The 25923-nt window shown below is 40.0% G+C and overlaps 1 protein-coding gene across 1 annotated transcript in view; it reads right to left on the bottom strand.

Annotated features, from left to right (window-relative positions):
* CNTNAP5 (contactin associated protein family member 5) overlaps nucleotides 1-18523 on the bottom strand; it is a 232003-nt gene extending 213480 nt beyond the window's left edge. The window contains exons 1-3 of the mRNA XM_035900233.1: nucleotides 18463-18523; nucleotides 10807-10917; nucleotides 3969-4162 (exon numbers count right to left, since the gene is read on the bottom strand). Coding sequence (XP_035756126.1) covers nucleotides 3969-4162; nucleotides 10807-10917; nucleotides 18463-18523 — 366 coding nt within the window. The remainder of the gene's footprint in view (nucleotides 1-3968; nucleotides 4163-10806; nucleotides 10918-18462) is intronic.
* Nucleotides 18524-25923: the final 7400 nt, after the last annotated feature.

The following is a 25923-nucleotide window of genomic DNA, read 5'->3' as shown; positions in this document are numbered from 1 at the left end:
CAATAAAGAATTTCTGTACCCAGGTCTCAGATGCGCTAAAGGACACATATACCATAGGTACAGACAAAACCTATACCCAGATGGCTGTAAACAACTCCTCAGGAGCACCACTTACAATATGGAGCATCAAACATTTGTGAAGACATGATCAGAAAAAGTTTCATCCAGGCAGATTTACTCAGGGATTATGACAGGAGCTACTGCCTTCCTGCTGTCTCCACCAAATGGGCCCGATGGCCCATGCCATGCAGCAGGGAAAGGCTGCGCCAGTACATCCTCCTCCAGGAGAGCCCTCCAGTACAACCAGCTGGGAATACCCCATAACTTTGTCTCTGGGTCACGCAGATGGGTTGGGAGAAATTGCAGTTCAAATCTGACTTGGGTTGAGTAGAGATTAAGGATTTCTGCCAGTTTTAGTTTAACAGACGTAGTGAAGAAATTTCAAGACCATGTTTTCCTTTGCTGGAATAGAAACAAATTAAAGTGAAACCTCAAATTTCTACTTGAAATCAAATGCTTGCCTCGAAACCCAGTTACTTCTTACACCCTGCTTTTCAGCAATCCAGTATACTGTTATTCTGTCAAATGGTACTCCACAAAGTTACATTGCCTTCAGAAAACAAAGTCTCCAGACTATCTAGGTTCCTTATACATCATCTCCCCTTTCAACAACTGCAAATGAATGATAAATTGCCACCAATGAGCAATTGTAAGCGTTCAGTAACGTCCATACAGCAAAGCACAAACTCCCAGCTAGTTTTACTAAAGTAGAAGCTGTATCAGCAAACCTGACAGGTCCAGCATGTGTCGATATTTTATACTGATACAGCAGACATCATCTAATGATCTCCAGGTGATAATGATTTAGATTTCACAGCCCCATCTGAGCTATGAGTCAGTGTTGACCACCTCTTAAGTTAGGAACAGCACAGCTTTCTGAAACAAAAAAAGTAATTAAGTAGGTAAAGTTCTAGCCCTTTTAGCTATACACAAAAATTTGAAAAGGAAATCTTAAAAAGCTCAAAGTCCTGAGGGACAGAGTACTAAAACTAGAGCGGGGGGGGGGGGGGGGAGTGGAGGGAGCTGTCTCCGACCCCACCATCTGAGTTCTCTGAAGTGGCACATTTTTCACAATAACTTCGATTTCAACCCCTGCACTCCCTGTGTAACAAGGTACACTCCCTGTGTAACAGGTAACCTGGTAACTTGCCACCTTGCCCTGACATAGGCGACTCCTGTCTTGAATCCTGCTTTGACCCACCCTGCCCACCCCAAAAAAAAGAATGGGATACAGATTCCTAAGGTTGAAATGACTAATCTTGTGACAGATTGGCACAGTGTACACTGTCACAGATTGTGACAGTGGGGGCTACCCTGGGGTCCTGCTTTCCTGTCCCTGTGAAATGGTCCACTCCACTGCCTTCCCTTAAGTCAAGGGCAATGGTTCTTTCCTAGAGGTGTGCAATGCAGAACTTCCCTTACAGCTCTTTAACAGCCAAATGTTTAGGACAAGCACCATGGTGTGCCTGTCCTCATTTCATCCAAGGGTCTGCCTTTTATAGAAAAACCTTCAGCATACAGCTGGACAGCACACTTCTATTTTTCTTTTTAGTTAGAAAAAAGCCTAAGGAAAGGATTACTGCCAATAAAACAGAAACACTGCGAAATTTGAAATTATAATTCTATACATGCTTCTGAAAGCCTCTTTGGCTTTCCTCTTTGTGCTCTGAATGGCTCTCAAGATCTAATTTAATTCAGTGAAACAAATCCAAAAGTGCCAGGAAAAAAAGAATCAACTTTCTCTTTAGTTAGAATAAAAATTATACAGAAGTAATTCTTGATCTTCATTAATTCCATGGGCAGGCATACAAGCTCCTAGGTGTTAATGAGACTTGCCAGTTTAGGTGGAATGGAGAGTCTAATGAAATGTCAAATGACCCCACTTTTTATTTTCACTATCAGATTCTTCCAACAGCCAAGTTTGGCGATGCATCCTAACAACCCCTTCAAGCCCTCTGGCTGGGGACGTGGAGCAAATTGTTCTTCTGGACTGGAATTATGTTACTGGCTCGCATGGTCAGTGCGACTTGTAGAAACTAATGTGAGGGGAAGAATATCCAAATCCTTCCCCAAGTGTTACCTTTTCCGCATTCAAATTCTATTTAATTTTTCTTCAATTATATACAAAACTATCCTCTGCAGCCTATGATGATTTCCATTAAAAAGCCTATACAAATTACCCTTCCAGAAAGCATGCTTTCAGACCTACCGAAGCTTTAGAACTTGTGTCAGGGTCTGCTCCGAATCACCTTCATGCCTGATCACTTAGTAAAACAAGAGAGTTCAGATTCTTCATAAATCCTAATTCACTGTCAAATGCCTGCTAGGCTTGTTCTTGTGCGCAATATTAGGTGCCAGATCAGAAAGTCACAAAATTAGGCACTTAGGGCATGAAGATTTGCACGGTAAATTCTACATGTTGTCTTTTCAAGTTTCCCTTTAAGAAGAAAAATTTACAAAAGAAAACAAAAGGTCAAGGGATTCCAAAAAGCAAAGGACTGAAAAGTTAGACATGTAATAAAAAATTAATTTGTCTTAATATAAAATTTTAAAAAGTCACATACTATTTTCAGGGAAGGAAGCACTTAATGACACCAAGTCTGTAAAAATATCTCAGTTCTGGATTTCTGAGTCCCGAGGGTGGAAGTCAAGAGCCAGATTAAATGATCGCTATATTCAGTCTGGAATGAAATTCCACCATTTTTAAACATGGGTTAGGGGTGGAAGAAGTATAAGTATCTGGAGCAAAGCCAGCCTAATATAACTTTATAAGTGACAGGTGAAGCAGAGCCACACTTGACAAGTTTATGACCATCTTTGGACCAAAGTTGCCTTTCTAAAAGCAGAAGGATGTCATTAGCTTTCCCTAAATCAAACCAGGATAAAACAAAGACAGTGGCAATGCAATGGATTTTAAACCCACAGAAGTTAACCTCCCTGTACATGCATCCCTACTGCCTGCAACACGTTCAGGGAAAAAATAAGCAGCCTTTCTCCCCTCTTCCTGCTGCACCACAGCCCTCCTCATTTACAATCATTATGTGCTGGAAGCAAAACCTGCTTTTGAGACACAGCATTTAACTGAGATGGTCACCAAAGAGAAAATTAAGATGAAGGCAGAAGTTTATTTGATCACCCTTAAAATGTTCCATTTTATTTTCATGAAGAATAAGTTTCATTTACCACTATGCACCATCATGCTACCAAGGCTATCGATCCTCAGAAATGGAGAATATAGTATAGAAAGGATGCTACCATTCATTAACAATTCACGTTTTCCATAGGAAAGGAAAACTTTTAAATTTGTCCATCCACACCTGAGGTGGCATTGCAGTCCTACCAACAGCACCTGGCATGGCCACACATTGAACGTGTGACACAGCAAGAGTCAAGTCTGCATCACAATTTTAGGAAAAGCCTTCAGCACTTTTAGTGTATCTGCTAAATCAGCCCACAACTCACGCTGCAGCTCCAGCCTTCTACAGCCAAGGAGCAATTTACCACCCACCTCCCTCAGCACGAGCTCTGTTGTTCTGGCCAGCAAGCATGCATAAGACACAGAATTAATTTCCATATTTCCCAAGGAAAGCGTGTAGGTGATTAGCCCCAGTTACCCTGGTGTGCCTGAAACCAAGCCAACCAGGCACAGAAGTGTGCAGGTCATTCTGAGTGCCCTGAGCATCCTCTTAGTCTGAAAAACAATGTAGTCCTGAGGGCCTAAACTTGTATTACACAGACAGTCGGTGACATGACCCATTTAGATCAAAACACCCTGTAGGCTCACTCGGGTCTGCTCTCTCACCACTACAGAACTCCTCTGATCTGAAACCGAAGCTGTTTCTCCAAATGCCAAAATAAGCCTGAACCAGAAAGATCTGGGGCCAAAGGCATCCGCAGTTCAGACCTACCCAGATGGTGTCGTCTTGTCTGTACTGTTTCCAGTTGCGGCCGGTGTCACTGAACATCAGCGTGTAGCTGGTTACCCAGTCTGAGCTCCCGTACCTGCCCTGGGTAGCGACCGCGACAATCTCCACTCTGTCTCCCAGATCAACCTGGAGCCACTGATGCTCGTTTGAGTCCAGTGGGGACCAGCCACCAGCTCCTGGAAGAGATTGGAGAAAGATAATTCAGATCACAACGACTGCACAAGAAATTATACCTGAGAAAAAACCATGTTATTATTTCAGGTCATCACAGAATGATACTTCCTGAACATACAGCTACTTGTTCATATATTTGTATTAGGAAATATGCTACATGGGATGTGCTTCCTTAAGATCTTTTAATTACCCTAAAGTTTAAAAGTATTTTTGAATTTCTAAGGAATTTTAAGGAAATTTATTCTTTATCAGCAGGACAAATGTCAAGTGGGGTCAGCATATTCTCAGTCAAAGAAAATAAATCTTATCTATTCCCTCCTCACATGCTTGTGCAAATCTGGGAATGCTGATTTCCAACTTCTAATTTGCTTTGACATTTTCTTTTTTGCTATGTTTTGAAAACCATGCAAAAATGTTAGTTATCTTGATTTGCGCCTTATTAAGTATTTGAAAGAACGGTTTAATTATAGACTGTAAATGCACTTCGGATAATACATTGTAAAGCTAGAGACCATCTGATTGAACAACTAAAATGTTTGCCTTCACACTGGAAAGTAGCCTCCTCCTTACACAAGATGCTTGTTAAGTGAACACGTATTTTACCTTACACAAAAGAACAAGATCTTCATAAGGACAAATTATCAATTTCCATGATCCATGCCTCCATTCAGGAATGGAGACTTCAGAAGTCACAAACACATGGAAGCTGAGAGCTTGTAACCCCTTGTTTGCCCTTTAAAAGTAAAGGTACGTACTATCCCTTGAATTGTTTTAGAGGCTGAACAGGCTCGTGGTAACGCCAAGCTGATGAAACACAGAACTGCAACTGCGGCTTAAAGTTCACCACTTCACTCATTACAATATATGTGCGCTTATTGGTAAAAAGGCAAATCCTTCCAGACTAGAATATATTAATTTATGTTCCCTTGCTTTCTTTTACACCCTTAAATTATAGGCTGTGTTTATTTTCTTTTAATTTGTCTCTACTTGCACACATTTTTCTCTGTATATACCCATCCTTATAAATAAGGGAACAATGCAGCTGTGAAGAATGCAGAAGCCATTTGCAAAGTATCCAAAGCAGCAAATTTTTTAGGCTGTCACTGCTTCTGCAAACCCCTCATCTTGTTTGTTTTGCCATTATTAGTGAAGTTTACAAGAGCACTTCTGTGTGATTACAGCGAACGTAATCACATTGGGAAGAAAAGGGGGAAATACAGTTGAGAGTAAAGCATTAGCAGTTCTTCATGTAAGCTACAAGAATGATTCCAAATATGTGTTCCCAAAGAAAAAAGCATCACTAAACTCTGGTTACGAGTAGCTGGGTTTACCTTAATATTTTCTTCTTATTAACCAATCTGTCTCAAAGCTGGTCCATGAATAGTTTATTGAAGTAAACTCAGTTGAAAGATCAATAGATGTGGCTTATATCAAAGAAGTCAATTTCAATAAGATTTTTCCCTCTCAGAAAATTCTTGGTTTTCCTGGACATGTTGGATTTGCCAACTCACATTTGAAATTCCTTTGTCTAAGACTATATGTTACAATTTTCATTATTTACAGTTCATTAATTTAAGATTTAGTCCCAATTCCTGAAACAGAAGCATGTTTATTCCATAGCTAGAACTGAGTATCATCCCCGCTCCCCTGGATGACTCAATCTTCATTTCTCTACCAGAATTCTCCAGGGAAAATAGTTTGTAACCGAACGAATGCATACTGCTTGCTAGTGCCATGCTTTATTTTTACCTTTTTCAATCACAACAGAAACCTTCATCGTCACTGTGATTATTTCAGACCTGCCTTAAATAGAATACTCTCCCCTATGAGCATGTGATGAAAGACTTAACGAGAATATTATGAATTTTATCACTTGATTCTTCTCTACTACATATCTCCCTTTTAATCATAGAATCACTGTGGTTGGAAAAGACCTCTAAGATCATCAAGTCCAACCTTTAACCTAACCCTGCCATCCCACCACTAAACCATGTCCCTAAGCACCTCATCTATCCTTCTTTTAAATACCTCCAGTGATGAGGACATTAATGCCATACAGATATATAGCTTAGATAAGACTATAGTACTTCCCACTAAAAAAAAAAACAACAATATAAATTTTTTTCCCCCCCCCCCCCCCTTTTTTTTATTTTAAATGCCATATAAACAATATTTCTGTCTGGCTTTTAAGATACAAACTAAGTAACTGTGTTCCGGGGCAACAAGCTGCATATTTATGCTACACAGAATTGTGACTAATGTATAAAGGAGCCAAAGGAATCCTTTGGATTGTAATATCCAATATCTGAAATAGACTCTGAACATGATAGTTGCTGCTTTGTTTACAGTTTTAGTCCAGGAACTGGCAGGACACAAAAATTCACTTCAGAAGTTCTGACAGGTCTGTGGGACAAAGTTGTTCCCTTCAACACTCCAAAGATGTTATTCTAGATGCTTTCAGTAATATTGAAAGAAAGAAGGGCACTAACACTGATTGAAGAGACAATGAAGGAAAGATGAATCTACAACACAAACAGCAACTAGTACATGGAGCAAAATCACTTACAACAAGTAATTTGTTCGATGAGTTTCCCATTAAAAAAAAAAATATCTTTGCTTCCTCTATTTTAGTTTATATATAAATATAGTTCTTAACCCAAGCTTATTACCGCGGGTACTTTCCAATAGTTTGTTAAATAGCATAACTAGAATCTACTCTATGTAGTTTATGCCCTCTCCTGCTGCTAGAAATGGCAGAAAGGCGATATGCTTTCCACAAAAGTATTTTGCTTTACTACGCACTGCTATTTTCGAGTTTGAGCATAGCACAACAGGTTTATATTTTTGAATCAAGTCAAACAAATGATACACACTGAATAGAAATTTGGGAGATCTGTGGTGAGCTTGAGCTCTCAAATTGCAGATTACAAGGCATCTCTGAACTGTCTATCTCTTCACACGTGTCTGTCGGGAATGTCAGTCTAGATGTAAGCACTGAATGACACAGCAGTGACACCTGCTCATAGCATCGCCTCTCCAGAAGCTGGCCTTGCAAGAGAGATGTTATCGGTTACAGACCACGTCTTTACAGAACAGCAGCTGCTTCACACACCTTCCTGCGGGGAAAAAAAACCATTGTATTTCCCTCTCCCAAACCTTCCACCATCACCATTTCCACAGATGGACAGTAATTCTACTGACTTGTAAGAATGGCGGTTAAAATCCCTGCAACAGCAAGGCTGCATTGGCTGCATGACTGAGGGCAGAACTGAAGCTTTTCCCATTGGGTCTCTCTCACTTCTCCAAGTAAAGGATTAGGCAAACACAACTTCTGCTTACTTTTGCAGGTATCCTAAATCCTCACTCAAATACTGCTGTGAGTGCCAAAAATAAATGTTCTTTTCCCTCCATATTTGCTCTGTTATACACAGCAGGTGGCACAAGGGATACTGGCATCTTTTTCCAGCACAATCTGTGTCTATACATTTCTTTTATGCACATCATTCCTTATAGTGTGTCACACCCCACCCCATGCTCTTTTTAGTAAGCAGCAAAAAAGCATGTCCAAAGTATAGCAACTCTTTTACAGCCATTTGTTCCTCTACCCGACAGCAGCGTTCACCGTGGGGAATGTTTGTCAGAGCAGGCCCACAACAAGAGGCAAGAACTTAGGATGCCAAGACTGTAACAGGCAACAGCAAGGAATACTGAAGACACAATATTTACAGGACATCAAGTCCTTTGAACAGATACAAGAACAACCCTGACACCATTTTCCTCAGGTTGGGCACAATGAAATTGAAGAAGACTGTAAAAAACATAAAACAAACAAAATGTTTGATCTGTACATTTGTTTTCAGATAATCTGGAATGTACTAATGTATGAAGATGCCACATTGCCTCTCTCACAAGAAAACAAGAGCGAGAAGATACTCGAAGTCAACATAGGCTTGGTACTTTGCAAGCCCCTCAGACATGATGCTATAATTTCCCAATTCTGCCAACCAGGTTCCCATTGGCATTGATAGGATTCTGCACACTGCAAAAAGGCTACACCATCATTCCTCACAGTTCACACATTTCACATTTTCTGTGGATCGTTTTAGGGGAGAGATTCAACGTGGTATGGAGAAAACATCCTAATGGAGAAACAGGATCACAGGAATCAGGCACGTTGCTCGTATTCTCCATGGCAACAAATCATAATGCTAGAAATATGAGGAGAACAAAGATCAGATGGTTTCTCAGTTGGAGACCCATATGAATCCAAGAGATACAATCAAATATTTTTTTCTTTTTCAGACCATTTGCACATTTTGCCATAATTATTCCAAAAATTGCACTTACGCCCAGTGTTAAGCAGTCAATGCTCCTTGATGTTCCACAGGGCTGCTCAGGATGCCTATACTTATTTGTAGTTTATTAATATGAAGCAAAGGGAATGCTTGTTTCTACAGTGCCTTACAAACAGCTCAACTGGCTTTATATTGTGCTACAAATTCTTGGACTTCCTGCTGCAACTAAATGCTTCCCTACTGCAGAATTTTACTTTAATGCCCAGATCAAACACTTCCTGGCCATAAAACAAATTCCTTTTGACATTATATATGTTTTATATTCCCATACATAATTGCCTGTACTGACTACTCAGGCTGAGAGCTAACAGAGAACTGGAAAAGCTCAGTTGATACAGTCATGTTGTAGCAATTTTCTTATTCTTTTTCATTATTTATTTACTGTAAACAAAAAAGCTGATTAATCCCTTCCAAGGGTAAGTAATATATTTCATACCTCAGAATCATATTTATCAGAATTATACTAACTGCTTTACTATTTATAGTAGAGATTTATCAGCATTTTAATTGAATGCTTTCAGCAGTTCATACAAAGCTTTACTCATGGGTAGTTTGTGTGGTGGTTTTTTTTTTGTGGGTTTGGGGTTTTTTGTGGTTTTTTTTTTTTTTTTTTTTTTTTTAACGGCACACTTCACCGCTGCAGGGCTTTTTTTAAGCAAAAGTGTTTTAGTTATTGTTATCCATTACTGACTCAGCTCGATGAATTAGAACTTCCTATTGATGTAGGCCTGGTTTGTGTTTTATAAATTCATCTTCACCTGTTGCATTCATATTTTCATTAACAAATATATTTATCTGGCTTTCTACCTTAAGGCACTGTTACTTGCAGCACTGCCTTATCAATTACAAAGCTAAGCAAACTCATCAAAACACTCTGACATTACCAAAAAGCCATGGCACCGTCCTTGTTAGTGAATATCATTTCTTGTAAAGATGTCTACTGTTTGCATTCAATTATCAGCCAAAGAAAGTTCCTGCAGCCACCACCTACCACCGCTTGCTCCTCCAACCCAAGATGAAGTACCCATATGAATTCTACTGGCACTACATCTGTGCAGTTCTACAAAAGTCTGTGCAACAATAGTAGTAAGGAAGGTAGAATTTAGCTTCTGGGTCCCTGTGTTGGGCTTTGCTCATCAGTTATCACATAAGCCTTCAAAACCTATTTCATTTTCTGCCCTTAAATTGCCATAATTTTCAATTTATTTTAGATATTGTTAATATCACTTTAAAATATAGTACAGCCAGGGCTCAACTTGCAATAATATTGACTTTCCATCTCTTCCTCTTTTCTGCAGATAAGTTTAGTCATTAGAGCCATTTGCAAAATCACATAAGCGCATCTATTTACTGTCCCAGCCAGCAACTGGGGACAAAGGCGGGGCAAGCTCAAACATGCTCAGTGTTTACAACTTTCTGTATGTTGAGCAACTACCGTATCACCTTTTACTTGCTGAGGAATTGTGATTTGGGAATTTAAGTATGACATGGTAACTCCCATCTAACACTTCTCCAATGGCCTAGAAACTCATTAGTGCCAAGCATCTGAGAGAGCGCCCTTTACTGTCTTTCTGTAGATTTATCAAATGGTGTTTGATTAAAACAGTTGTTTCAGAGACTATGTTTAAGTAGGAAAATTCTCATTTATGTTCTAGTATATTTTCTAGTGTTTCTAATAATGAAAACCACCTGTAATGTGATAATACAGGGCTTTCCTCTTTTTGAGGCTTTAACTCGGGGATAAGATGGAAGCCAACGCCCCAAGTTTGCAACACAGTGTCAAGTGACATCATAGATACTGCCAAGTTCTCTTTTCTGACACCAGGCTTGATCCTAACAGTTTCACCTTGTGTGTGAACTCATTATCCAGGCCTCAAACATTTCTCATTGCGAATGCCTGCAAAATTTTTTCATTCATTTTCACTATTTCTGCAGAGTTGTGTAATCACTGGAACTTTAATATCTAGTTGCTACTAGCTTTAACAGACACCTACATTTTAGAATCGTGTCTTCAAGCCTAATGACCTTCAAGCTCTGAAGATTACAGGAACTCTCTTCAAAAGCAAAAACACTATCTGAACTTCCTTCAGGATGTTTCTAGAAAAGAAGCAGAGAGCTTCACATTCAAAAGAAGTTTTCTATAAAGGAAGGAATTGCTCCTTAATAGAGCTTTCACAGAAGCATAAACTAACAGCTCTATTCAACTTGGCTCTGAATGCACTGCATACAAACAGCATAAAAAGTTATTTTTGTAAATTAAAAGGTTTAGGCATTTCATACTGAAACCTTACCATCTCGCCTGTTGAGCTTTGCAAAGCTGGGACTGTGAGTACTGAAGAGCTCAGAGGAACTGGTAAGTGCTGTTGAAGGTAAGGGAGATACCAATGCATCATCACAATTATCTAAAAAAAAAAAGCAAAAAACAAAACACACAGAGGTCATCACATGAGCAACAAATATGCCAACTTGTGCTATCTGGAGACAGTGTTTGTTTCTATTTAGTAGACAGAGACTAGAGAAAGAGCACAAGCATACTTGAACTCATAGGCAAGACTGAAATTCACCCCCCAGAACAACAGCCTGGTGGGATGGCAACTGGACAGGAGCTGTTGTTAAGACATCAAACACTTGAAAACTTGAAAATGTTTTCAGTTCAGAGGATGCGGTTTGATGATCTACCCTCCTTCCGTCATTTCTCCCCCAAGCTCACACACATACACAAATCAGTTTTGTTTGCTCAAATGAACAGTCTGCTATGTCTTTCTCCTCTTACTTTCACATCCTCATCTGAGGACAGATGGGCTAGGCTAACACTCAAGTTGAATTTTTGAGTCCATAACGTTTGAATAAGGATGGAGTTAGCAAAGCAAGTGTGCTCATTATAATTCTGTCACATATACACTCAAGAACATAGTGCAGGGTTTCAGTAGGGAATAACAGTAATAATAAAACCCTCTCATTTTTAATTGAATCTCCCATGAAGCAAACATGGATCTAATTACTGGATAAGTCCTGCAGGTTAGCAGGATCTCAGGCACCACAGCATTCTCACACTCACAGAGTAAATATACAATTTGCAAGGATGTGGGAGGGAGAGAGGGGCAGGGAATAATGCACTAATGATATTTCATTACTATAAAAGGCAAGGAATAAAAGTAAAAAAATCACTATAAAAATTATAGTTATGACAGCAAATTTAGACTGATCTAAAACTGGGTAATACCTTTCCTGTAATGAGCCAGATTACATTAAAACATTTCTCATCTCTTTCTGCAATGGCTCTCCACAAAAATATCTAGGCTGTTGTAATGAAAATCTTTCTCTATATGAAAAAATCAGTGTAATCAATATCATTTATATCAGTGCATTGACTGATGGACCTCAAAAAAACTTAAGTACGAAATCCTTTCCGTCTCTTGCGCTACCATCAGCAAAAAGGCCTAACAAGATCTGCGAGTTAGACAAATTAAGGACAAGTACGCCACTGATGTTTTGACCATGAGGATAATTAGCCAACAAAACAAGTTACCAAGGTCCTGACCAGATTCTCTGTCACTTACAGCCTTTGAGTCTCAACGAGAACTTATGACTGCATTGCAGAAATGACCATGGAGTGCCATGCTCCCTGAAAAACATGAGGTCAGGCCATAATTGTTCTGTCTGGACTTAAAAAAAAAATCTGTAAATTAAAATGAGGCCCTTAAATTCACTGTCACTTGTGACCTGAACAGTGATTTAAACGAAGATTTCAAATGGTGAGTACATCAGGGCACTGGACTCACTCAAACTTCTGCATTTTATAAAACCCAGTGGAGAGGTTGGGAACCTCTCAAAAGGTGGTTCAAGGTCTTAGCAACAGATCTATGACTATTTAGTGTCACTTAAAACCTGAAGTTGAAAATAATTGAATGCAGATACTTCAATTTAAATAGTGCCTAGACTGCTGGCTCTCTTCAGTTTCCTGTGGTTGCTCCTGGACCAGGAAAGAACTCACCACATCAGCCTGTGATCCACAAATTGCCCATGACAAGAGTCATAGTGACAATCTCTGGATTCTCACCGTTCCCTGATGGTATGATTGGATACCTACAGGACCCCAAACATCTCAGCACAGTAGCAAGTGTAAACCATTTCCGAGCAATGAATTTAAGGTTTTCCCTGGGATCTCTGGAGGTTCCAGCCTGGGAAGTTACAATTAGCTTTTCTAACTTCCAGATGCTTTGTCTGCATTTCCACATCCCTTGCTTCTGTCCCCAGACATGCTCACCTGGATCTCTGCTACTACAGTGTTACAACACAATTTTCACACCAAGTTCTGGGATCCTTATTTGGTTTTCCTCAACAAAAACCACACTACTGCCAGGGATCCTTCCCTGAATTCATATCTAACTATAAAAACATGTCATTTTAAGGCTTTAGGATTTAGGATAGCATTAACAATTTGGAGATTGTTCTAAGAGCACCAGGATCAATACAGTCCAACTTCTGATAGGTAAGAGAGTAACAATTGATTGACTTGAGAGTGCAAGCAGGAATTTCCTCCAAGTGAAGCTGGTTCTTGAACAGATACTCTGACGAGATGCAAGGTCACTCTTCTGCCTTTTCCTCAGTCAAAATTCACCTTGCAAAACTGGAGGTTGCACCCGACAGCTCTACATGCACAGACCTACAATGCAGGCCATGGCACAGCTCTTATGTACCAAATGAAATTTCAAAGTACAGTACAGTAAAATGCTTAGGATGCATCAGTCAACTTGCAGAACAATCCAGATCCTATGCAGAGTAGCTCTAATGCATCCCCTGTCAGAGATACCACACATACGAACTGTACAGATCTGAGATTGATATCTCTTTGTAAAACTTAGCTGAAATAGGCCACGGGGTCCAAAAAGGTAGGATGTACACGCACAGTAAGGATCATCCCATAGGCCCTGCTACCATGAGAAGGCAGAATCGGGGGGGGAGAGGGGAGGCGCGGAAAAAAAACAACCACCAAACCCAATACACACTTCTCTCAAGACTACAAAACTCTCTAAGAAAGGATGTTATTATTATACTTCCTTTTTTGATGGGTGCAGATAAGAAAGATGAAACATTTTGTGCTCACGCAAGGTCAGAAAAGACCCATAGTAAAACCAAAAACAAAGCCAAGGTATCCTGATTCCCACCACACAATCCCAGCACACATTTCAAGAGACTTCATCTCCCTTGCTTGGTATGGCAGAACCAGACCTTTATTACCGCTGCTCCCAGGTTTCTAGTTTCTGACCCTACTCCTTTCGCCTTGGAATTTTGCATGTCAGAATGAGAACTTTGCTTTGAGTCAACTGCATTACATGTCTATTAAAAACATTGTTTTTATCAAAGAAAATTCCACACTACAGAATCATTTAAAACAACTGGACACTCACAAAGAAAAACATTTACTAGCCACTTGTTTCCTCCTATGTTTCCTTATCGACCAGATATGTAGGGGAAAAAGAAGAAAAAAGCGTCTCTAATTGCACCTGTAAGCCATAAGCCATCTTAGTCATGCAAATTACATAACAATACAGATGTTGACTTGCATTTGAGAAATGGGTGCTGACCTTGACTACGCTGAGTTCTGAGAAACACGCAATTATGGATAGCATTCACAGTGTCACGTGTATTATTAGAACTGTCATCAATCTTGCTTCTGAAATTATGGAAAATATTTACCCGTATCAACTCAATTTTTCTGATTTTTATTCACTTTTGACTTTTAGAAAATAATAATAAATTAACAAAAAACAAATGAGAAACTCGCCAATCTACCTGTTATGAAGTTGTTTGGTTTGTTGGCTTTGCTTCTTTCTTGTAGCTTTAATTGCCCTCCAGGTAAAGACAAAGAAATCTTCTCTCTGCCCTCCCCCATGTATTTTAATTTTGTCCAAAAGCATTTATTTTAAAACACAAATAAAAATGTTACTAGTTCAAAAGCATCCAAATAAGATTTAGACACTAAAACTCTTGGGCTCCTTTGAAACATGCCAGATAATACCAGCTTTAGCTAATAGTCCATAAAATAATGAATTTCAGAAAAGGCCTTTCGTCCAAATATCTAATTAAGCTCTGTATTTTGTGAAGGCCTTCAACACCTGTCACAAGTATGAAAAAATAACTGAGAAAAATGTGTCCAAGTCCAAGAGAGACAGGATTTCAAATGCTTCTGAAGTACAGCAGGCTTCTGAAACACAGCTAATATATTACCAAAATTGATTTTGCATAGAAATCAGCAATTCAGCCCTACTGTACTAATACTTCTAGTACATACTTTACATCAGTGTTGGTAGGCATGGCATGATCCAACTTATAACTTTCTTCAAGCTTGAGATAACACCAGTGGCAGCAACCAATATGAATTTAGATGATTCTGATTAGTGGACACTGAAGATATTTAGAAAGCCATAAACCCCCAAAACCCATCATGATCACACTAATGTTTCTTTCACCCTGTCCTTTGAAGAGGATCAATCCCTGGAATGCAGACAGGGTCATTACTAACCATAACTGAGATGTGTTAACAAACAAGCCCTGTTATTTCCCTTGTCCACTTGAAGAGTCAGTGGGACAAAACACACTGATCTCATGTGAAGGCCATCCAGAAAGGTCACTAACATTTCCTTAGTCGAAGCTTTGATGAAGAGGATGTGATGAGTGAAAGATCACCAATCCCTGGGCTCCATGAATTTCCTCTACATCAGATTTGAACTGCTTTTAGTATCACTCTACCGTCACAGAGACAAATGTGCAGAAAATCTTTGACTGTGAAGCTCACATTACTTTTACCTAGTAACATATTGTTAGTCAGGACCTCTTATTGGCATGATAAGTAGCACCATACTTATGCCAACATTCTCATATCACCATAAATAGAAAGTATTTGATAATCCACAGTAAGACTATGGTCTATGATGCAGCTACTTTATTAGCAACTATAAGGATCATGAAATAGTCATAAATACCACAAGACAGCAGTACTCAGAGCATGAATGTGGCACTAGTATTGCTCAACAATGCAACTGAAGGAAGGGTAGGGAACAGGACCCAGCATGCAAACTATTAACAGTGCAAAAATTGCCTCCTCTTTGCAAAATACACAAGTTGGAAAAGATGAAAAAGAAGAGAAAATTATAACCAGAAGCTGGTGTGGGTAGGCCTTACAATGGAGTCCAAAAGAGGAATTCAGAAGCGGGTAAGCGACATGCCTCCTGCATCATCCCATGGTAATAAAAGGCTTTTTAAGGGAAGATAACTGCCCCCTGTATGTGCTTTTCTACATAGGGCTTGGTCCATCAGCAAAGAGCTCCCGGATTAGACCTCACTCATCCATTTCTGCTGAGCCAGATACAAGTTGTGCAACGAGGGCAGGACTGCTTGTGACCAGCTGGGCAAACCCCTGCCTGAACCACAACCCCTGAGCTTCAGAGGTAGTTTGACAAGGGCTTCACATAACCCCACAGACCTTTGGTCCACAGCTTGCTATTTAAATGTAGATATGTCTATTTTATAGTAAACATGAAGGTTATTTCAGGGTATATCAGAGGCCTTGTAGCTTCCTCTTGGAGGTTTTGCTTGGAACTTAAAGGTATTTTATTTAAGTGGGACTTTTGTTGCCAAGATATAATTTTATTCATTATTAAAATACCAGCAGAGTTACAGATGGTGCTGAAGTTAAATTGTGTGCATCATTTTGATTGCAACTGTAAATTGTCTCCGTACTGGGATTTGAAGTTGAAAAGATTCACTGGTATTTATAGGCTAGATAAAATTCCTCTTAGCATTACCCACTTAATGGCATACTTTGTTTTAAAGACGTAAACCATGCATTTTGTACCATGCCTCTAACAGTGCTCAGGAGTGACAACTGATGCCTTCCACTTCATCTGTTTTTCTCCTGCCTTCTGTAGCTGCAATTCTCCTTTGTAAAGATGAGAAATAAATATTGGATTTAATGTGGAAATTAACCTTCCACCTTTACAGTCCAATGAGGTGTATGCGTACGGGAGAAGGAGGAGCTTCTGTGAGGGGAAAAAAATGCATGCGAAAGAAACAGAAGATGCAGTAACACATTATGGCTACAGATTTAAATGAGACTGACAGATGATTTCTGTATCAAGAGCCCCTACACAAAGCACCTCAGTGGGACTACCACGTACTACTAGGTTCTACTACCATGAATATCTTAGTAAGTGATTCTTGGAAAAATGAAGAGGGAAAAAAAAAAAAGAACAGTTTTGCTGTAAAGAGGAATTCCTTCTTTTTTCTTTTTTTTTTTCCTCTCCTAGAGACTGGCTATACTCACATGCACAGCTGTGAACTCCATCTGTTAGCTGAAAGGCATTGGCATATTTTTTGAGATATAAGACACTAGAGAAAGTACTTAACAACACAACGTTCCTTTTTCTTCCCTCACTGTACTGCAAGTAAACATCAATAGTTTAGCTAATCATGAACTCTTTCTAAACAACTATAAATTACATAAGTGTTCTTTCATATGCCTGTAAACCTTGACATGAAAGTATTACTCAATCAGTATATTTATAGAGCATCCTTTTATGATACAGTCTGCACACAGAATCATAGAATGGTTTGGGTTGGAAAGGACCTTAAAGATCATCTAGTTCCAACCCCCTGCCATGGGCAGGGACACCTTCCACTAGATCAGGTTGCTCAAAGCCCCATCCAGCCTGGCCTTGAACACTTCCAGGGATGGGGCATCCACCATTTCTCTGGGCAACCTATCCCAGTGCCTCACCACCCTCATAGTGAAGAATTTCTTCCTCTATCTAACCTACCTCTACCCTCTTTCAATTTAAAGCCATTACCCCTTGTCCTATCACTACACGCCCTTATACAAGTCCCTCTCCAGCTTTCTTGTAGCCCTCCTTCAGGTACTGGAAGGATGCTATAAGGTCTCCCTGGAGCCTTCTCTTCTCCAGGCTGAACAAGCCCCACTCTCTCAGCCTGTCTTCATACGAGAGGTGCTCCAGCCCTCTGATCACGGCCCTCCTCTGGACCCACTCCAACAGGTCCATGTCCTTCTTATATTGGGGGCCCCAGAGCTGAACGCAGTACTCCAGGTGGGGTCTCACGAGAGCAGAGCAGAGGGGGAGAATCACCTCCCTTGACCTGCTGATCACGCTTCTTTTGATGCAGTCCAGGATACAATTGTCTTTTTGGGCTGCAAGCGCACATTGCAGGCTCATGTCCAGTTTTTCATCCACCAGTACCCCCAAGTCCTTCTCCTCAGGGCTGCTCTCAATCCATTCTCTGCCCAGCCTTTATCTGTGCTTGGGACTGCCTGACCCACTTGCAGGACCTTGCACTTGGCCTTGTTGAACTTCATGATGTTCACATGGGCTGATCTCTCAAGCCTGTCAAGATCCCTCTGGATGGCATCCCTTCCCACCAGCATGTCGACTGCACCACACAGCTTGGTGTCATCAGCAAACTTGCTGAGGGTGCACTCATTCGCACTGTCCATGTTGCCAACAAAAAACTGTGCTGGTCCCAATACTGACCCCTGAGGAATGCCACTCGTCACTGGTTTCCACCTGGACACCAAGCATTGACCACAACTCTTTGAGCGTGACCATCCATCCATTTCCTTATCCACCAAGTGGTCCAGCAATCAAACCCATGTCTCTCCAATTTAGAGAGAAGGGTGTCACATGGGACAATGTCAAACGTTTTGCACAAGTCCAGGTAGATGATGTCAGTTGGTCTTCCCTTATCCACCAACGCTGTAACCCTGTCATAGAAGGCCACCAAATTTGTCAGGCATGACTTGCCCTTAATGAAGCCATGCAGGCTGTCACAAATAACCTCCTTATTTTCCATGTGCCTTAGCACAGTTTCCAGGAGGATCTGCTCCATGATCTTGCCGGGCACAGAAGTGAGACTGTCATGTAACCCTACCTCACAAAAGTGGTCATCTGGTTTTGAATGATATAAAGGGTTCTCAAAAAACTCTGATTCAATCATGGGTCTAAATTTTTACTGAAACAAACATGTCTACTGTGTAACTCCTACTCACAATAATGAAGTAGGAGTCAATTTGAGGAACACAGCAATCGCCTTACACTTGAACTTATGAAGCCAAAATGTGAATTTCAAATAACTATTAATGCAGCTCCAGTAAACGAATATACAGAAGCAATACTTGTTTCAAGACGGTCAAAGAACATCTGAAAAAGCCAATTACCAACAAAAATTAGTTAAAGAAAAGTGGTCTTCTGTTTAAGGAATGAATGTTCTCATATTCCAGCTCTGTCATAGTCCCTGCCATACTATTCGCTTTTCATTAGATCAAAGGGGTTGGGGGTGGGGTTAGGACAGGAATGAAGTGTTGCCGATGAACAGCAAATCTGCCACAGAAATCCATCAAATAAGAGGATAGTCTGAGACCTCAACAATTACTGAAATCATTGTTATTTCTATATGGAAAGGAAAAAAAGACCACATCAAAAGGATGTGGTGACTCAGCTTGTCAACATTTATATTCCAATGAACAAACCTGCAAAAGCATATCATTGTCCAAAGCCATGATTTATTCTCAGCAGGTGTAACAGCAGTTGTCAGGGGTTCTTACTACTTTCTACTCAGAATATAGCACTTCTTGTGCTTATTTGCCTTTTCCTTCCACATTTGTGAGATCCTGCTAATTTAAGAGTGCTCTGATCTTTGACCTGACATCAGAAAGCTACAGAGCTGACCCAGGGGGTGGAACAGGTTTTATATCTGAAGTTTGCCCTTTTGACATATAACATGCTTTAGGGGACAGACAGTATAAATCCCTTCAATCCATGGCAGGGCGATATATCCAGAGATTGCCCTTCTGTACAGGAAAACACAGGTGGGTGATTTTTTTTTTTTTCCAACACAGGGCAGTTTTTGCTACATTAAGAAATATACAATCCAAGAACAGAGAGGCCCTTTGCTATGGCCAGACATCATCACAAGCATCCTTTTTATCCTAGCCTACATGATGTATTACTTGTGCATTTCAAACCAAGTAGTTGATATAACTGAAAGATTAAGACTGTCTTTTAAAGTTTCAGAATTTTTAGCAGCACTTGCAAAACCATAAACTTGATGTCCTTCAAAAGTATCAGACTTTGCTACAGGCATGCCCTGTTGACCAGAGATCATCACTGAAGGAGTTCAGGACTCCATCCATCAAACCATGGATTCCAAAAACCAGAACAGCATTTGCCTTAAAATATCATAATACGCACAATTAAAACAATACTGAATTTGCAGAAAAATATGTTAACGTATATGCACTCATCAGCAAGGCTGCCAGGCTCATTATTAGAAGAAAAACATAACAATGATCAGAGGCAGCTGGAGTGAGTTCAGTATAGGCATTCACCAACATAAAAGGAACATGCAAGGAAGATTTTCTGCTGATGTAACTCAGTGTTAAGATTGTTCAGGAATTCATTGGTGAAGGAGTTTTTCCAAGCTGTCTAACCACAATTTTTTCAAATGGGACTTTAAATACCTGTTTCAATGAGAATAAGGTTTATTTAAAAAAAAAAAAAAACCCACACACACCACACCAGGAGAGAAAGAAGAAAAAGCTTTCTGCTCAACTACAGCAGCAAATAGGTTAGCATGCTGACTAGAACATGAAAACCAATTCAGGAAACATAAATAGTTTATTTGCAGGGGTGGGGAGAGTTGACCACCTCAGGTAACTAACACCATTGGGGAAAAAGAAATCCATTTTCTGTCCAATTTGGAAATAGAATAGCTTCAACAATCTAAGTAGAACCATGCCGTCTTCTACCACCTGATATTCAGCCCAACAAGACAGAAATACAGTTCTGATTACTTCTCCAAACTGGATGAGTCTTTCATACAGACTGACATCTATGCTATCCCCCACGCCTTTAATGACCTTCAAATTTAGCATGCTTGCAAACTTCAGTGGAGCATCTCAACACCAACTGCTTATTACCATCACACCTGTGACCGCAGACACATAAGCTCAGACCCTTAAGCAAGGACTCCTATTACCTTACTCAGCCTTTGTGGAGGTGCAGTGTGTTAGTAGGGGGTACCTTAGAGAATAGAAACAAGAATCCTATTCCCATGGTGGGTTTTCTTTTGAGGATTCACATTTTAATCGGGACACCCTGATTTCCATGAGTTCAGGGATGAATGTATAAAGGGAAGTTAAGGAAGAATTAGCCCTTTCTGAATTCTTGTCTCCTTCTGCTTCCCCAGCACAGTACTATGGTTCACATACTCTCAGATTCTTTGCAGAGCTACAGTTTCCCCCAACCTTGGAGCAAGACCCATAAGCATCTGCATCAATGTGATACCTCATTCTTGTTCTCTCTCTCTTTAACCCAACCACCACTTCATAAGGGCAATGAAGGTGGGCAACTTCCACCACATGAGAAGCTTGATCAGGCCTCAGCTTTCTAATTCTCAAACAAGGTTTTTCTTCTCTGGCTTTCCTATGAACCTCTATGGAAACACTCTCATTTATACAGGCAGTCATTGCAAAAGCTTTCAGACAATGCCGTATCCTTGTCTGGTAAGGTTATTTTGTGCACATCTGAATTTACAGCCACTATCTCTAAGCAAACAACAGAAGCAGCCAAGAAGACACAGAATGCTGATGAATTTCACCGGCATACCCAGGTAACAACAATGCACAGCAATTTAAAAGCCGTCAATAAGCAAGAGGTTGTCCCTTGAATTTTTAAATCAATCATGGTCAAGTGAATTCAATTTTTATTTTTCCTTTGAGTCTTTGATGAACTCATGGATAAAGCTGATTAAAGGGAAAAAATCACACAGCATGGGGTTCACTAAATATTTTCTGTTTGGAAGAGAACCTCTTCAAGTCATGTAACGTGCAGGTTGGCATACTGAAAAGCAATTATAACTCTGAGAATTTCAGTGCATCCCATCAGGCTGAGAGAATGTTCAATTTGCAGGCTGTGAGCAAGGATTAACAGAAATGAAGGTAGTAGTAAGTGCCCATGTACCATTGCATTTAAATGTAATGTCATTTCAAGGGATGATAAGTAATCATTTCAGGTCTCAATAACCTCCAACAAAAAAGCCTTATTTAGCCCCAAAACACCAATTTTTAAGACTCTTCTATGCAAGTTAATGGTTTAGATAAGGGACTGGATTGAAAAAAGTTAAAAATTCCCATTCTTAAGCAAGGTGAATGCAGCTTTGATGCCAGTTTAAAGATGAAAATTTCTGCCAGGCATTTCTTAAGGCAGCATGTGCTCTCTTCATTTGTCACAGTGGCATTTTTAGTGCCACAGAAGAAACCTATAGATCTGTTAGATCAAACGTGTTATCAAACAAGCAAGAGAGTTTATACACAAATTTTGATTTTTCTCTCTAACTAACCATGATTATGTTGGAAATCAGTACTGAGACCCTCATGCTATCATTTCTGCTACAGTCTTATACTATGTTAGGCTCCAATTCCATGCTCCGAACAAGATCCATGGCATAAAACAATGACGGTCCTCCGCATTCACGGCACTATGGTTGCGGCCCATGACTTTAGACTCACTTCAGCATCTCTGCAATTGAATTTACTTGTAAGTGGAAAGTATTTCCTGACTCTAAGAAACTTTCATCACCCACTGACATTAAGCAAGTTGTGATGGGTTGACCTTGGCTGCACGCCAGGTGCCACCAAGCCACCCTATCACTCCTGTCCTCAGCAGGACAGCAGGACGATAAAATTAGAGGGGAAAAAAAAGAATCATGGGTCAAAATAAAGGCAGTTTAATAAAAGCAAAAGCAAAGGACATACATGGTAGCAAAAGGAAAACTTCCCATCAGTAGGTGATGTCCAGCCACTTCGTGGGAAGCAGGGCTTCACTATGTCTAGTGGTTGCTCCAGAAGACAAATACAATAAAAAAACAAATGCCCCTCCTTCCTCCTCCTTTCTCTTAGCTTTTATTCCTGACCGTGCATCATATGGTATGGACTGTCCCTTTGGTCAGTTTCGGTCAGCTGTCCTGGCTATGTCCCCTTCTCAAGATCTTGCCCACCTCCAGCCTACTGGTGAGGGGGTAAAAAATGTTGGAGAGACAGCCTTGATGGTGTAGGAGCACTGCTCAGCAGTAGCCACAACACTGGTGTGTTATCAACACCTTTCTAGTTACTAATACAAAGCACAGCACTATGAGGGCTGCTATGGGGAAAATTAACTCCATCTCAGCCAGACCCAACACACAAGTGTACTAGAAGATGTTAGCAAACATGAAGACAGAGGACTCCCCACCAAGCAGTCAGAAGACTGGGGAACACCATGAGGGTGAATGACAGCATCATCTTTCCAGTGACGCCCTATCCATCACCCTCAAATACAGTCCAAGAGCTGTTAGGAAGGATAAGCTTGTGGTGCAGATACTGAACTGGTAAAGATATTTTTAATTACCGGTTCATTCACAGACCCATTCAGGATTTGAGTCTTGCTGAGCTCAGCTTTTCAAATTTATTACTTCCTGCCCTCATTATTTAGGACAGCAACAGTTTGAGAAAGAGATGTTGCTCACTCACGTAGAAAGTAAGGGCAAGGGCCATGTGGCCACTTGAAAGTACAAAGGACAAGCTGAGGACTGTGGGTGAAAACACAGAGCTACTCAGGACCCACAGGGACTACAAAAACCTGAACTTTATTTGCATGCTCAAACAGTATCCTTCTCAGTCAATACTGAAGATGCTTTAGAGAACAGATATGCCCAAAAAGTTTCATTATAAAATGATATTATTTATATTATCTATTAATAATGGATTCAGCATACATGTTCCCTTCATCCACATTGATGATGCTATTTAACTCAGTATTCAGGAAAATCTGTACAAACCCAGTTTACAATCCCAAAGAATGAGATTTTTTTCCTTAGTGGCAATCTTAGAAGCCAGCTAGAAGTGGTGGTGTCCAGGCCACGCTTGTCACACCTAGTTAGTGGCTCACTTCCCAGTCCTGTTCAAAATAAACTAGAAGTTTTACATATAGAGATACAGACCTGATACAAACATCTCTGCTAATTATCATGATAATTTGAACTCCTTTAGTGTTTCCTCCATCAAAGATTTTCAAAGAGACAGATCACCAGTAGCTCTCCTTGATTTAACACAGAATACAGGAGGACTGGAGGGTAGGGGAGAAAACTCTCATAACCTATGCAAGTACAGTATAATAGGAAAAAAAAAAAAAAGAAAAGGACATAACCAGAATATAACAGGACTATTCACATTAGGGTTTTGCAAAATTTGTTCTGCAACAAGCTCACAAACATTAATAACAGAATTAAAAGGTAAAATATACTAAGGATTGCAGTAGAGTATTTCTTTCACATGGGATTAAATAAAACCAGGCATGCTTCATTTTATAAAGCACAGTGAAAATTCAAACAACTAAAAAACAAAAAAGGGGAAATTCAACAAGATGGCAATTTCAATTTAAAGTATCAATTAATGTGTCAGTTTAAAAGCCAGCAGAACTCTAGCAGTCAGCTACCTTTTATTTTCTCTAAAAAGGCCATTTTTCACCCAACAAGGGAAAAGGTTCGCCTTCTATCAGTAGTCCTCCTTGTGATGAACTTTGCATATGGAAAATAAAAAGGTGTCAATTAAAAAAAAAAAAACACCAAAACCATAAAAACCCGAAACACCTATGTTCCACTGCCCCCGTCAAAAACAGTATACAAAACAGAACCATCATTGTAAAGTTACTGTTAGGAGCCTTTATAGATACAACTGTCAGATGTGGAACAATTTGGGCAATAATTTCATAACTTTATTTTCAGATATGACAAACAGAAGACTCCCCCAGGCTCCCTAATTGCTTGTCACTTTGTTTAGACAGATCCTATTCCTTCAATACTGAATGACTAGCTCAAATGCTTTCACATATAATTATGGCTCAATCCAGGCGTGCTTCCTTAAAAACAAAGAAACTGTATATATTAGGCTAATAATCTTTTAAATGCAGAGGAAAGCTCAGCTGTGTATTTTCTTACTCTCTTTAAACTAAATTCAGATCCTGCTTAGATTTCTGCTCATTCACGTCCCATTTTAATACACAAACTCCCACATGTTTTATCTCTTCAACAAAGCAATTAATAAAGCGTGGCTCAAGTCATTAAAGGTTTATTTTATGCCCCTCTAAATCCCTTGAGATAAATAAGAACTGATGTTTATTTTGAGCCTTTTGAAATCTGAATCATTTCTGCAAAGTCCTGCAGCCCTGAAACCAAAATCTAATTACCTGCAAGTGTTCGCACACATAAGTATACATTCAAACTCACTCCCCTATGTGGCAAGCTTTTTAAAGATCAAAGAGTTACCTCTAGCCTTGAGGCTCCTTGTTTGAAAATGCACGTTAACATTTAATGGTGTCACACACCAAAGCCCTGCACATTGCTTTGAAAACGTATCCCTCAATGGTGGAAGTAGCTTTCCTCCCTACTAGCACTAATCAAAGGGACCAGGAATATATCTTCAGAAGATCCATGGCCAAGGCTGCCACCCCAAGAAATGCAAAGCCCAGTTGTCTCACAAGTGGTTATTTGCAGCATCCTAACTCAGTACATCAGCCCAATGAAAAGGCATGAAGGATCTGTCCCCTTCAATTTTGCCCTGGAGGAGTCAATGAACTCTTATTCCTTTTCTTGCAATTGAACAGAATCACTCATTAAACTCAGAATCACAGAATGGTTGAGATTGGGACAGGCCTCAGAGGTCATCTTGTCCAGTCCCCCTGCTCAAGCTGGGTCCCCCACAGCAGATTGCCCAGGACCATGTCCCGACTCATGTTGGTGCTGGTAAGGCTTCTACCTAACCCTTAGGAGCAGAGAAGCAAGGTCCACTTTGTAGGTTCATTAAATCTATCCTGTCTTACAATAGAACATGGCATTCAGGAATAAAGAAGCTCCTCTGGTGTCCTGATGGGCTGTAGCCTGGAGAAACTGTGGTAAAGCCATCTTCTGTGTCCTACTAAGCTGAATGGAAGTCGGAGAGCTTCAGATAAACTAATTCTTCAGGACAGAAAAAAATGTTAATGATAATAACATCTCAAAATTTTTGTTTATATGGTAACGTGGCGCATTAGGCTACGTCTAAAGAGACGATGATAGGGAATTTGTCATGTGTCTTTGGGGAAGGGTTAAGGAGGGCAGATAATCTTCTTCTCTTCATTTGTATTCTCTTCATTTGTATTCTTCCTATCTGTTTTCTTATTTTCTTGGGGAAAAAAAAAAATTCAGTTCCAAATCAGCACACTATGTAATTGCTTAGATTTAGGTGTTTATTTGGGTAGGTTTGTTCATCGGAGATACATCTAAAATATGGAAGGATTCAGGAATATGCCTCAATAACAGTAGGG

Source organism: Egretta garzetta, unplaced genomic scaffold (genome assembly GCF_000687185.1).
Source record: "Egretta garzetta isolate BGI_Z169 unplaced genomic scaffold, ASM68718v1 scaffold48, whole genome shotgun sequence".
Lineage (NCBI taxonomy): Eukaryota > Metazoa > Chordata > Aves > Pelecaniformes > Ardeidae > Egretta > Egretta garzetta.
This window is presented reverse-complemented; position numbering and strand designations above follow the sequence as displayed.